Raw genomic sequence first — 13,521 nt, forward strand, 5'->3', positions numbered from 1 at the left:
CCTATAAGAACATCGGTTTCTAATGATATTTCGTCGGTATTTTCGATAATAAAATAATAACTGGATGATATACAATAACCGTATGAATTAAATAATTTGTGTAATTATCTTCGATTCAATCAAACGGCCGATAATGTCAACATTCTTCAATTACCTCCGAGCCCACCGGGCCCACTTGACGGTCGCAAAAATTTACCCAGGACTGACGGTCTTTAATAGTATCTTGTCGGTATCAATAGTTATGAAAGGCACTCTACTATTCTTGTATGTCTATGCTCGATTCAGATAATTCGAGGTTATATGATCCGTGTGTGTATGTGTACTTCCATTGCGGCCTTGATTGAGTATGGACGTGTTTTGACGCGTTGCGCGTGTGTCCTTTGTTTGGATCTTATTTTTTGGACTTTCCTCTTCTAAGAGGATTTTTGTTTTTGTTTTTGTTTTTGTTTTTGTTAACGCCTTTGTATTACCACTTAATACCACTTCCGTATACATAAAACGCTAGGTTCTGGTCGTATTGACCCTCGACCGATGGCAGATGCCATTTAAGAAAAGATCCGTGTGTGTGCCTGTAATAAGATTACAATATATTATAAAAAAGAGGAAATAAGAGAGTGAGAGAAATTTTTACAATAAAAACTATTATTTATTTTTGTCGATGAATTTATAATAAAAATTTATATATATTTTATAATTACAAACGACAAATTTTATAAAGGTTAGTTTAGTCATTATACTTAATATTGTAAGTAATAACAATAAATACGTTTTAGTGTCCGCTTCAGAAAATTTATACAGTACTTCCATTATAAATAATCTACCGACAATTAATATTTATTTAACAATAATCCGTACCTAAACAGATATCCAAAAATAAATTTTCTTTACATTTTCTTTATATCAAATCATTATCACTTGTCAATATTACTATCATTTTTTTTATTTTAGGAAAATGTTTTATTTATTGCGAATTATTAGATGTTCTTAATGTGGCAAAAATTGTATAATGCTTTAACTTTACCAATGGAGACTAGTAAAGTGACTAGTAAAACTAGTAGCTTAAAAGCTCTCTTACTACGAGCATGGAGAGAACGCTGGACCGATTTGCAATGGGGTATTAATATCAAAACAGTAAGCATAAAAAAATAAACAGTTTTAATATGATTAATATGCTATCTGATGTTCTGAAATAAAACAAATCTTTAGATTCTTCCAAGAGGTGTAAGTGGTGATGTATATAACTTAGCAGATTGTATATTGCAACAAGCATTAGTGGGACCAGGGCCTAATCAATTAGTCCTATCGTATCTTAAACATTCCTTAAGCTCTCAGGTTTGTTTATTATAGTCTAATATATTTGAATTTTGAATATCAATAATTCATGTTGAAAGTCACTTTGTAGTTGGTGTCATATGCAGCAGTGTTGCAGCGAATAAGTAAATACGACGCATTTCACAAGCCTCATTGCATATTGAGCTTACTCGAGTTTCTGGAATCAATACAAGTCGGTATTACATGTCGCGGTAAACCAGAAGAGGATCTCTTAGCAGCGGCAGTTTTATCTATTGTCCATTGGCTCTTACAATGTTATTTACATACATTAACAAAGGCACCCCAAAATAATCCACTTATTCCACATTCGAGTGAGCTAATAGATAAACCTGCCAGTATTTTGAAACAGATGTTGAATTCAGATTTTATGTGTGCGATGATGTATCTAGCTAAATATGATGACAAAGGTAATTAGTGATCTATTTAATACTTATATTGAAGAAATTAATATTAATATTTTACTTTTTAATAGTTCATTATATACATAATTTTTTTCTTTCTTAGATCTGTATATAGATGTTGCAAAGAAATGTCAGGAAATCGAGACATTACTGAAGACGAGTAGTCAAAAGTCTGTGGTGCCAATAGAAGATTCTTTGAAAAAGTTATGCAATTTAGAGATTGAGAGTCTTTGTCTTGAGAAAATCAGAATGGAATCCATTACTCATTGTTTGCAACCACTTTTTGCGATTCAAGTGTTATTGAATCCCAGCACTGAAACGGCTGTATTTGTTAATCAGCTATTAATGGTGCAAAGATTAAAAAGTTATACGAACGCGCGACTTTATTGCGAGATAATTCGCGCTTGTTTGATGTGCTTGCACAATGTGACAGGAACATTCAAGGAATCGCAGTGGGGAGCTTTTACGTTTTTAAAAGTGCCTCTCATCTTGAAAGAGTTGCATTCGGCTACTCTAAATGGTAGGTCAAAATTTTCAAGATCCTTTTCATGTCGAGAAACGGTCTTCCTTCACTTTTTTTGTAGGTGACGAGAAATTCGAATACTCGCAGGATATTTTAGATGCGTTTGAATTGTTGCTTCAGTTTACGCCTTTGCTCGATATAATGGACTCCACGTGTTCGTGCAATTATGTAGAATGTTTGCTAAATGAATTGCAGAAGGTAAATCTTGTGACGGAGAAGCAGGCAAAGCAAATAAGTGCGAGAAGGTGATATATATATATATATATATATATATACACAAAATATTGTTTCTTAAAGTTTCTTACACAATGAGTCAATGTAAATTATTCCTTTTATCTTCCTATTATATTCCTATTATTTTCCTATTATCTTACAATTGTTATAGGGAGGGAGTGACTGCGGCTTTGCAAAAATTAGAGCCATCCAGCACTCCGACGTCATCCATTCCGAAGGTCATTATACGAGCAAAACCGACGCTAGCTGGGATCTTGAAGACATTAAACGCCGATTACACGAAAATTCAAGAGGCTTTACTGAGCATGCTATATCACGTTTTGACAGGAAATAGCTTTGAACTAATGCTAGCTGTTGCGACTGTAGAAGGGAAACTGAAGACTTTCGTCGCTAAGCTTATCAAGTTCAACGAAAGCAGTAAACAGATCAACGAGCCTGTGCCTGACAAAACAGCAGCTACAAGAGCAATGTTATTCGATGTATCATTTCTTATGCTGTGTTCTATAGTGCAAACATATGGCTCCGATGTAAGTTTGCGCCCTATTCGAATTTCATTTAGAAAGACTTCATAATTTTATACATTTGATTATATTCTATATATATTGTATAAGATAATTGTAAATTGGCTTACAGGTTGTCTTAGAAGAAGGTGGAGACTCATTTTTCGAGCAATGGGTGTATGAATGTATGCCGGAACGAAACAAGCCAAAGTCGCCGCAGAAGATGCTGCAGAGTGTCGATCCGGCAAGAGTGGATGCTCTGCTAGCGCAAATAAAATCGCCAGATCCTGATTTCAAGTCAAGCAATCTTAAATGGCATGTTGTGTGCCAGTCAGCGATGGCCGCGGTGAAAGAGTTACTCAACGCGTGGGAAAGCGGTGTACTGGGTGCAGGCGATGTCAAAAGGGCTCTAGACGGTTTGCGCACTGCGGCGTGCTGTCTACCGGTCTGCGCCGCAGCATGGCTTTGCGCATACATGAGCATTACGCATCAAGACGCTCTATTGAAACCAATGAATATGGTTCAGCATTTTTTGACGCCGTTGCCGGGTGACGATATGCAGGACAATCTTAAAGAGAGGTACGTGTATTAGTATAAGAAAAATATAGGATCATTGTATAATTAACAAAGAAAATATATATAATTCCATTTTTCGTTAAATGAAAACATGAACTTATTATATGTTTGAATATTCTTTTGTATATTATATGAGATTTTTAAGCTTCTCTATTCTTTTGCACAGATCTAGTTTAATGTTTCAAATAATTCGGAAAATGCAATATGATGTACACCCGCCTACACAATCGAAAACAAAGGTGCTTTCAATGTCCCATAGGTACTATGATGCTCTATAAAAATTAATTCTTATTATTGTTTTTTAAATAGTCATTTTCACGGCCTTTTGGTATGTGCAGCATTATTTCACGGCAGCCGATACTAGAACAATTGGAATCTGTTTGGCAAAATATAAATCAACGTGGGTGGATAAACATACAAGCTACACAATCACTGGAATCTCTGTTAAATACTGGTGGTTCTTCATGGTTCGTTACGAATATTGTAAAGGAAATATTGAAATATCGTTATCAAGAAGAATTGGATCAGGCTGTAGATCTGGCCTTTGCCATCTTCCATCTTGATATAGAGAATTGCACTCTGGATCTTATAAATCACATTATACCGCAGTACTTACATAATTCATTGCAGTAAGTTTATCATATAATCATTACATCACAGTAAATTTATCATATAATCATTACATTGCAATAAGTTTATCATATAATCATCACATTTCTTCCATCAAACTTTTATACTTACATAAACTCAGCTTAAAATATTTATTAAATGTAAATTTTGTTGCGTAGAAGTGACGAGCTTGTAGAACCACAATCATCCATCCTGGCGAAATTGTGTGTGTATTGCATATTTTCCACTTTGGAATACATCAACTCGAATCCATATCGGGGCAACAATCGTAAACGCATACATTGCGACTTGGATATGGATGATTTGGATGCATTAGGCATGTCTAATAAGCTCTTGCGACTGAACGAAACGGGCGAGAGTGTTCCCATGCTCGGATCGCAGAGTCCACAGGCGCAGAGTTCGAATAATGGGCAAAAGTCGATGATTGTTTTGAAGGATCCGCTTATGACTGCATTGAACAACCTATTCACTATATTCGGTTTTTTGGCTGGTAGAGATGGTGAGATATCCCAACAGACTCACTTTATATTTCAATTTTTGCAACTTACAGTGCAGTGCGGGAAAGACAGGACTCGTATTGTGTTGCAGGGAATGCCACAAACATTGGTATGTTATATGATATATTTGTGTGTAGTAGCTGTAATAGCATATATATTTTTGGTTTTCAATATAAAGAACAAATTTTGCAAGAAACAAAAAATGGAAAAGTTTATCTATTAATCATATAGTAAGATATATACACATTATTTAGAATATTAACTATAAGTATGTTTATATGTTTCTTTTCAGGTACCTTGTCTTCTCAAAGCATTACCCGAGTTGTTCACGACTAATATTCTACTAAGATTATACGATATACAAACTGTAATCGGGCGCAAGGCAACAGCACGTGATTTATGCATGTTGCGTAATATTAACTTGAAGCCCATAAAATAAATACAGCTATAAAATTAGTTGCATATCTTCACAATCATGATTCTTTACTATGGTGAACAGAAGCATCATAGGGATATTCAAATATTTGTATATTTGTATAATATTTATTCTAAGATTCCCATTTAATATACTGCTATATTAGCAGGGCAACTATACACAATATATTTGTACACTAAACATCGCAATGCCTTAACAGCGATTGTATAGGCAATTTATACATATTTTGCACCAATGCAAAATATCTGTAAAACATGTATCTAATACCATACATGTTAAAGCATTTCTGAGGAATATGATAAATCTATATAATTAATAAGAGATCAATTTTAAATATGAATTTATCTATATCTAGACTGAATCCTATTATGAACTTGTTCCGTAATGTTCTTTTTATATATTATTTACTTACGATGTTTTATCAAAGGCAATTCGGACTAGCAAACAATGATGATAAAATGTCTATTTTCTCTTCTTCTTTTGATGTATGTTGATATTTGCCCTTTTTGAAAGCCACTATTATTTTTTCATCGATTTATTTTTATGTATTTGTATAATCATCAGATCATATGGCAGTCTAAAGTTCTATGTTCTTACGCATGCATACGATTTCTTTCCATTTTTGTACTTGATTTGTGTTCTGTTTATAATAAATATATTTAAAAAAAAAAACTATAATTGACTATACATATATGCGCAACATATTCACTTTCACTTTTTTCCTTCTTTCTTAAATGGCACCTGCCCTAAAGTTAGGGTCAGTATGGCCAGAAACTTGCGTAAAAAGTAATCAGAAGAGACGTTAAATGAAAAAATTCACTTTTATTCGGCAAGAGATTAAAGAACGGTGGTCTTATGGGATTTAGTGTGACTGGAAGAAAAACACGATGCGCGTTATTTTAGTTCATCCAGTTATTGTTTTATTATCAAAAATATATAGATCTTTTATATAACTGTCTCAAAAACAACAAAATAAATATTTTATTGTAAATTTACTGTTTTATAATCGACAATGCAAAGATTTACTTACCTACAGTAGCGCGTGGCGAGTTTTTTTCCAGTAATATGCTAAATTCTATAAGACCATCGGTCTCTAATGATATCTCGTCGATGTTTTCGATAATAAAATAATAACTGGATAATGTAAAATAACCGTATGAATTAAGCAATTCGTGTAATTATCTTCGATTCAATCAAACGGCCGGTAATGTCAACATTCTTCAATTATCTCCGGGCTCACCGGACCAACGGACCACCGGAAATAAGTTGGCGCTGAAAGTGCATATTTTTAAATAATTAACAACTCAAACGATTGCTCCTTAATTGCTTCGTCAGAATCCACAATTGCTCCCCTATTAAAATTATTAGTTTTTGAAATATTTACAAAAAACGTAAAATTTATCATTTTTATTCAAAAACATATTTCCAATAGTTTTCTGCAACTAGAAATGACGCTAGAAATACTTCGAAGCGTTTGGTTGACCAATCAGGATACAAAGACTAAAGATTTCTTTGTTCTGATTGGTTAATGCAATGCCTCAAAGCATTTCTAGCGTCTTCCTGACCGCAGCCTAGATCCTAGATTACACATGGATAGTTGCGAGACCAACATGGCGATCATGGGAAGCATGAAGGGAGTAATCCCGCTTCTCTAAATATCGCTTCTCTGATTAAGGCTGCGGTCGAGAAGACGTTTGAAAGAGACGCTTCAAAGCGTTTTCAAAGCGTTGCTTTAACCAATCAGAATAGAGAAATCTTTACTCTTTTTGTCCTGATTGGTCAATCAAACGCTTCGAAGCATTTCTAGCGACTTCCCGACCACAGCCTAAATAGGACTCTACTCCCATATAGTACCTCTCTTTCTACAGCGGGCGCGTTACTATCTCACATGCTCAATGCTATAGTCTATATATCTATGAATACGACCTTAAAAAAGCTTATTGACTTGAATTTATATAGCGTTTTCGAATGAATGGATTAATCCAAACCCGATCAATTAATCATTATATTTTACCAGGGTTTGGAACGTTATTCTATAAAAGTAACGCGTTATCGTTACTGTTACTTTTTGTAAAAAGTAACTCGTTACCGTTACTCGTGACTGATTTTAAAAAGTAACGCGTTACTGTTACCGTTACTTGGAAAAGTAACGATTCATTACTTTTTTGTTATGTTTTTTGTAATGCTAAAATATGTTATTAGATTATAAAATTATTTAATAATCAATATTAAATGTAATAATCTATGTTACGATTAAAAACTCTAAATTAGTCTCTATATATAGCAAGCGTTTTTTATATTAAACTTATTGTTTTTAAATATTGATAATAAGAGAAATATTGATATATTATTAAGAGTGTATTCCAATATTCACTATCAGAGTATTGTGAAATCTATAATTTACGTTACTATAGATTTTCAGTACTGGCAGTGACTATCAGAATGCAACCTATGATAGAAAACTACAAAATATTTTTCAAAAAATACATCTATTAAATATATATAAGATAATAAAGAACCAAAAAATAACGATAAATGTTATGGCTAATTCGTTATCGTTACTGTAAAAATGTAACGATGTTACTGTTACCGTTACAAACAGAAAAACGTTACCGAAAAAAAGTAACTGTAACGCTAACGATGTTACAACTAACACGTTACTTCCCAACCCTGTATTTTACTATGAATTCAAGTCTTTTATTCGCAGAGACGATGCAATGATATCATTAATCGCTTTCAGTGCGATTAAACCTGCTATATTCGAAAACGTTAATAATAAAATAGTGATTAATTGATCCGGAATGAATTAAAACCTGTCCATTCGAAAACGCTAATAGAATAGACTGCAGAGAGTCGATTGTGTATCTTGAAACGAAGTAAAAATTACAAAAGTGAGCAGATTTACTAGATTTCGACAAATGAAATCGTAGATACTCTAATGAATTTTCTCATTTGTATAAATATACATCTCTTTCTAGTATTATCTGATTGGTCCATGGCATATCACGTACATCATTCTCAGTTTAGATGATGTCACGTGACATACTATGGACCAATCAAGTAATACTAGAAAGAGATGCCATCATCCAAACGTACCTCTCTCTCGGCGAAATAGTGGCGACAGCCAAACAATGAGATCGCTCATTCCAGTTTCCAATATGTATAGAGTTCAATGGTCTATGCTCGGTCCCATTAATTTAAGGTTAGAAGACCTATCTTTAGTCTGTATACACCTAAAAAGATAACAATATATTATAAAAAGAAAGTAAATAAGAAAATAATATGTTTTTATAATAATAAATACTATTTGTCTTCGGCAAAGAATTTATAATAAAAATTATTTAATATATATATATATATATATTCTACGAAAATAAAAGACAAATTTTGTATAAAGGTTAGTTTAGATTAATTATGCTTAATATTGTTAATAATAATATCGTGTTATACTCTTACAATATTAATAAACTGTTGATAATTGATATTTATTTATACTCAAAAACTTAATAAAAAATAATTGCTCTTTATTACTTGTCTTTTTATTTTATAAAGATGTTTTTTTTATTATCAACGAATAGACGTCCTCAATGTAGCAAAAACTGCGTAATGTTTTAATCATACCAATGGAAACTAAAGTAACTAGTAAAACCAGTAGTTTAAAAGCTTTATTGTTACGAGCATGGAGAGAACGCTGGACCGATTTGCAATGGGGTATTAATATCAAAACAGTAAGCATAAAAAAATAAACAATTTTAATATGAGTAATATGCTATCTGTGATGCTCTGAAATAAAACAAATTTTTAGATTCTTCCAAGGGGGGTAAGCGGTGATGTACATAACTTAGCCGATTGTATATTGCAACAAGCATTGGTAGGACCAGGACCTAATCAGTTAGTCCTATCATATCTGAAACATTCCTTAAGCTCTCAGGTTTGTTTATCCTATTCTAACATTTAATTTAATTTTAGATATATATATGTATATATATCAATGATTCGTATTGTAAGTTATCTTGTAGTTGGTGTCATATGCAGCAGTGTTGCAGCGAATAAGTAAATATGATGCATTTCACAAACCTCATTGTATCTTGAGTTTACTCGAATTTCTGGAATCTATACAAGTTGGTATCACATGCCGCGGTAAACCAGAAGAGGATCTTTTAGCAGTGGCAGTTTTATCTATCGTTCATTGGCTCTTGCAATGTTATCTGCATGCATTAACAAAGATACCACAGAGTAATCCTCTTACTCTGCATTCAAGTGAGCTAATAGACAAACCTGCCAGTATTTTGCAGCAAGTGTTGAATTCAGATTTTCTATGCGCAATGATGTATCTAGCCAAATATGATGACAAAGGTAATTAGTGATATACTTAAGATTTATATTGAAAAAAATTAATGTTTTACTTTTTATTATGCACAATTTTCTTTTTCAGATTTGTATATAGATGTTGCGAAGAAATGTCAGGAAATTGAGACATTACTAAAGACAAGCAGTCAAAAGTCTGTAGTAGTAATAGAGAATTCTTTGAAAAAATTGTGCAATCTAGAGATCGAGAGTCTCTGTCATGAGAAAATTAAAATGGAATCCATTACTCATTGCTTACAACCACTTTTTGCTGTTCAAGTGTTATTAAATCCTAGTACTGAGACGACTGTGTTTGTCAATCAGCTATTGATGGTGCAAAGGTTAAAGACTTATACGAATGCGCGGCTTTATTGCGAGATAATTCGCGCTTGTTTGATGTGTCTGCACAATGTGACAGGAACATTCAAAGAATCACAATGGGGAGCTTTCATGTTTTTAAAAGTACCTCTCATATTGAAAGAGTTACACGCGACTACTGTAAATAGTGAGTAAAATCCCATTTTGTATTCTCCAAATATAGGAAAAACGAAGTTTACACAAGTGAAGTTTATAACTCCACATACACTCTTGTAGGTGATGAGAAGTTGGAGTATTCGCAAGATATTTTAGATGCGTTCGAATTGTTACTTCAGTTTACACCTTTACTCGATATAATGGATTCTATATGCTCATGTAATTATGTAGAATGTTTGCTAAATGAATTGGAGAAGGTAAATCTTGTGACGGAGAAGCAGGCAAAGCAAATAAGTGCGAGAAGGTAATGTATGTGTTGTAACATATGTGTGAAAAATTTTTGTCAAAATTTTGTCGTAAATTATTTCCGATTATCATGCAATCGTTCTAGGGAGGGAGTAACAGCAGCTCTTCAAAAATTGGAACCATCTAGCACTCCAACATCGTCCATCCCAAAGGTTATTATATGTGCGGAACCGACACTAGCCGGCATCTTGAAGACGTTGAATGCTGATTACACGAAAAGCTCCTTATTGAGTATGTTGTATCATGTTTTGAACAGTTTTGAATTAATGCTGGCTGTGGCAACAGTAGAAGGGAAGCTTAAGACTTTCGTTACCAAACTTATCAAGCTCAATGAATGCAGTAAACAGATCAATGAACCTGTGCCTGGCAAAACGGCAGCGACGAGAGCAATGTCATTCGATGTATCGTTCCTTATGTTGTGCTCCATAGTGCAAACATATGGTTCTGATGTAAGTTTGCTCCCCATTCAAATTCTAGAAAGGCTTTATAACTATATATTCGCTTACATTCCATATATATCATGTAACATAGATCTGAATTGGCTCATAGGTTGTCTTAGAAGAAGGCGGGGATTCGTTTTTCGAACAATGGGTGCGCGAATGCATGCCTGAAAGAAAGAAGCCAAAATCACCACAGAGAATGTTGCAGAGCATTGATCCGGCGAGAGTGGATACTCTGTTGACGCAATTAAATTCGCCAGATCCTGATTTCAAGTCGAGTAATTTGAAATGGCACGTCGTGTGCCAGTCAGCGATGGGTGCGGTGAAGGAGTTACTCTGCGCGTGGGAGAGCGGCGTGCTGGGCGCCGGCGATGTCAAAATGGCTCTGGACGGTTTGCGTACGGCGGCGTGCTGTCTACCAGTTTGCGCCGCAGCGTGGCTTTGCGCATACATGAGCATTACGCACCAGGACGCTCTATTGAAACCAATGAATATGGTTCAGCACTTTCTGACGCCGTTGCCGGGTGACGATATGCAGGATAATCTTAAAGAGAGGTGCGTGTATTAGCATAAAAGAAAAATAGGATCATTGTATAATTAGCAAAGAAAATATATATAATTCCATTTGTCCTTAAATGAAAACATGAACTTATTATATGTTTGAATATTCTTTTGAATATTATATTAGGGGTTTAAGCTTTTCTATCCTTTTGCACAGATCTAGCTTAATGTTTCAAATAATTCGGAAAATGCAATATGATGTACATCCGCCTACACAATCGAAAACAAAGGTGCTTTCAATGTCTCATAGGTACTATAATGTTCTTTAAAAATTAATTCTTATTATTGTTTTTAAAATAATTATTTTCACGGCTTTTTTATATGTGCAGCATTATTTCACGGCAGCCGATATTGGAACAATTGGAATCTGTGTGGCAGAACATAAATCAACGTGGGTGGATAAACATACAAGCTACGCAGTCACTGGAATCTCTGTTAAATACTGGTGGTTCTTCATGGTTTGTTACGAATATTGTAAAGGAAGTATTGAAATATCGTTATCAAGAAGAATTGGATCAAGCTGTAGATCTGGCCTTTGCCATTTTCCATCTTGATATAGAGAATTGCACTCTGGATCTCATAAATTACCTAATACCGCAATACTTAGACAATTCGTTGCAGTAAGTTCATCACATATTGTTACATTTATCTTTCATACACTTGCATATAAATAAAACATTATGTTATGTTTGTAAATTTTGTTGTGTAGAAGCGATGAGCTTGTAGAACCGCAGTCGTCTATCCTGGCAAAATTATGTGTTTATTGTATATTTTCCACTTTGGAATACAACAACTCAAACCCATATCGGAGTAACAGTCGTAAGCGCGTGCGGCGTGACTTGGACGCGGACGATTTAGATTCATTAGGCATGTCTAATAAGCTCTTGCGACTAAATGAAACGGGCGAGAGTGTTCCCATGTTCGGTTCGCAAAGTCCACAAGCGCAGGGTTCGAATAATGGACAAAAATCTATGGTCATTCTGAGGGATCCACTTATGACTGCGTTGAACAATCTGTTCACCATGTTCGCGTTCCTAGCTGGTAGAGATGGGGAGGTGTGCCAACAGACCCATTTTATATTTCAGTTCCTGCGATTTACAGTACAATGCGGAAAAGATAGAACTCGTATTGTGTTGCAGGGAATGCCACAAACTCTAGTATGTTATACAATGTATTTTTATGTACTAGTAGTAGATTTTAGTTTTACTTCTCAATATCTACGTTATTAATAAATTATTTTGGGTAATTATCATTAGTAAGTTTGTATATTCATTTTTAGGTACCATGTCTTCTCAAAGCATTACCCGAATTGTTCACGACTGATATTCTATTACGATTATACGATATACAAACCATCATCGGGCGCATGACAACTGCACGAGACTTATGCATGTTGCGGAATATTAACTTGAAGCCAACGAAATAAACATATAGAACTTTGTTCTGGAACAGGATGTTTTTCTAAATGTGATTTTATTGTGATTAAGTTGTGATCAGGAAAGATATCATAGATATACCTATAAACATTTGTATATATATAATATTTTTCCTTATTTGTCCTTATTAGCTCTATCTATTGCTAAATTAACAGGGCAACTGTATATAATATATTTGTACATTAAGCGTCTGAAAAATTTTTTTGTATATGTATATGATAACTGATGTATATGTGTTATATAATTTATATAGGCTATTTTGCATCGACGTAAAATACTTTTGAATATATCTAATACATATTAAAATACTGCAGAAATACAATATGATAAGTCTATATAATTTGTAAAATCAATTAAAATATGAAATAAAATGTAAAATGATATTAATTTATAGACTTATCATATTTTTACTATAGATCTTTCATTTATGATGTTTAGTTGCCCAAAGCACATACAAAATAATTACATGTCTAGTTAGAAAAGGAAATTTCTAATTGTGATAATTTTAAAATATAATGCAATAATGTAATATGTACATTTAAAGAATTGCTAGGACATTTACTAAGTTGTATTCAATTCATTTAATTCAATAAGTTATACTAAAAATACAATAAGTTGTGTATTTTTGTAAATAAACACTATGTAAACATTAATAAAATTATAATCTATTATTTTATGTATAAGCTTTAACACACACATTTTTTAATATGTAATATAATGTTTACTGGATTTATTGTAAAAAATCTATATTTATGCATAAATTTTTGTGGCAAGCTTCTCAAAGATATTTTTTAATTTACATGCTTTCACCACTTTTCACATATAGAT

General features: G+C 33.4%; 2 protein-coding genes across 4 annotated transcripts; both read left to right on the top strand.

Moving 5' to 3' along the window:
* The first annotated feature begins 24 nt into the window (after positions 1–24).
* On the top strand, positions 25–5,149 carry LOC138940298 (mediator of RNA polymerase II transcription subunit 24-like). 2 transcript variants are annotated; one of them, XM_070309067.1, is made up of 12 exons: positions 25–718; positions 949–1,131; positions 1,207–1,332; positions 1,403–1,739; positions 1,837–2,253; positions 2,318–2,501; positions 2,642–3,017; positions 3,124–3,569; positions 3,733–3,805; positions 3,876–4,195; positions 4,355–4,802; positions 4,986–5,149. In XM_070309067.1, exons 2-12 carry the CDS (start codon positions 979–981, stop codon positions 5,130–5,132), a joined length of 3,027 nt encoding a protein of 1,008 aa, XP_070165168.1. In that variant the 5' UTR covers positions 25–718; positions 949–978; the 3' UTR covers positions 5,133–5,149. The 2 variants fall into 2 exon arrangements, with proteins under 2 accessions (XP_070165168.1, XP_070165169.1); XM_070309068.1 differs by having other exon boundaries at positions 29–718; positions 3,733–3,825; positions 3,905–4,195.
* Positions 5,150–8,349: 3,200 nt separating this feature from the next.
* Positions 8,350–13,052, top strand: LOC138940063 (mediator of RNA polymerase II transcription subunit 24-like). 2 transcript variants are annotated; one of them, XM_070308580.1, is made up of 12 exons: positions 8,350–8,526; positions 8,708–8,857; positions 8,935–9,060; positions 9,149–9,485; positions 9,565–9,981; positions 10,071–10,254; positions 10,342–10,705; positions 10,806–11,251; positions 11,415–11,507; positions 11,587–11,877; positions 11,967–12,414; positions 12,537–13,052. In XM_070308580.1, the coding sequence occupies exons 2-12, from the start codon at positions 8,753–8,755 to the stop codon at positions 12,681–12,683; spliced, it is 2,958 nt and encodes a 985-aa protein (XP_070164681.1). In that variant the 5' UTR covers positions 8,350–8,526; positions 8,708–8,752; the 3' UTR covers positions 12,684–13,052. The 2 variants fall into 2 exon arrangements, with proteins under 2 accessions (XP_070164681.1, XP_070164682.1); XM_070308581.1 differs by lacking the exon at positions 8,350–8,526 and having other exon boundaries at positions 8,682–8,857.
* Positions 13,053–13,521: the final 469 nt, after the last annotated feature.

Source organism: Polyergus mexicanus, unplaced genomic scaffold, assembly GCF_030449975.1.
Source record: "Polyergus mexicanus isolate NDT 795.1 unplaced genomic scaffold, iyPolMexi1.0 SCAF_16, whole genome shotgun sequence".
NCBI lineage: Eukaryota > Metazoa > Arthropoda > Insecta > Hymenoptera > Formicidae > Polyergus > Polyergus mexicanus.

Bases quoted from the DNA above. Each gene is read 5' to 3' on its own strand.
- LOC138940298 (XM_070309067.1), top strand. From the start codon at position 979: ATGTTCTTAATGTGGCAAAAATTGTATAATGCTTTAACTTTACCAATG. The intron at 1,333-1,402 runs GTTTGTTTATTA...GTCACTTTGTAG, and splicing joins AACATTCCTTAAGCTCTCAG to TTGGTGTCATATGCAGCAGT. The intron at 4,196-4,354 runs GTAAGTTTATCA...TTTGTTGCGTAG, and splicing joins TACTTACATAATTCATTGCA to AAGTGACGAGCTTGTAGAAC.
- LOC138940063 (XM_070308580.1), top strand. From the start codon at position 8,753: ATGGAAACTAAAGTAACTAGTAAAACCAGTAGTTTAAAAGCTTTATTG. The intron at 10,255-10,341 runs GTAATGTATGTG...CAATCGTTCTAG, and splicing joins AAGCAAATAAGTGCGAGAAG to GGAGGGAGTAACAGCAGCTC. The intron at 10,706-10,805 runs GTAAGTTTGCTC...ATTGGCTCATAG, and splicing joins TGCAAACATATGGTTCTGAT to GTTGTCTTAGAAGAAGGCGG.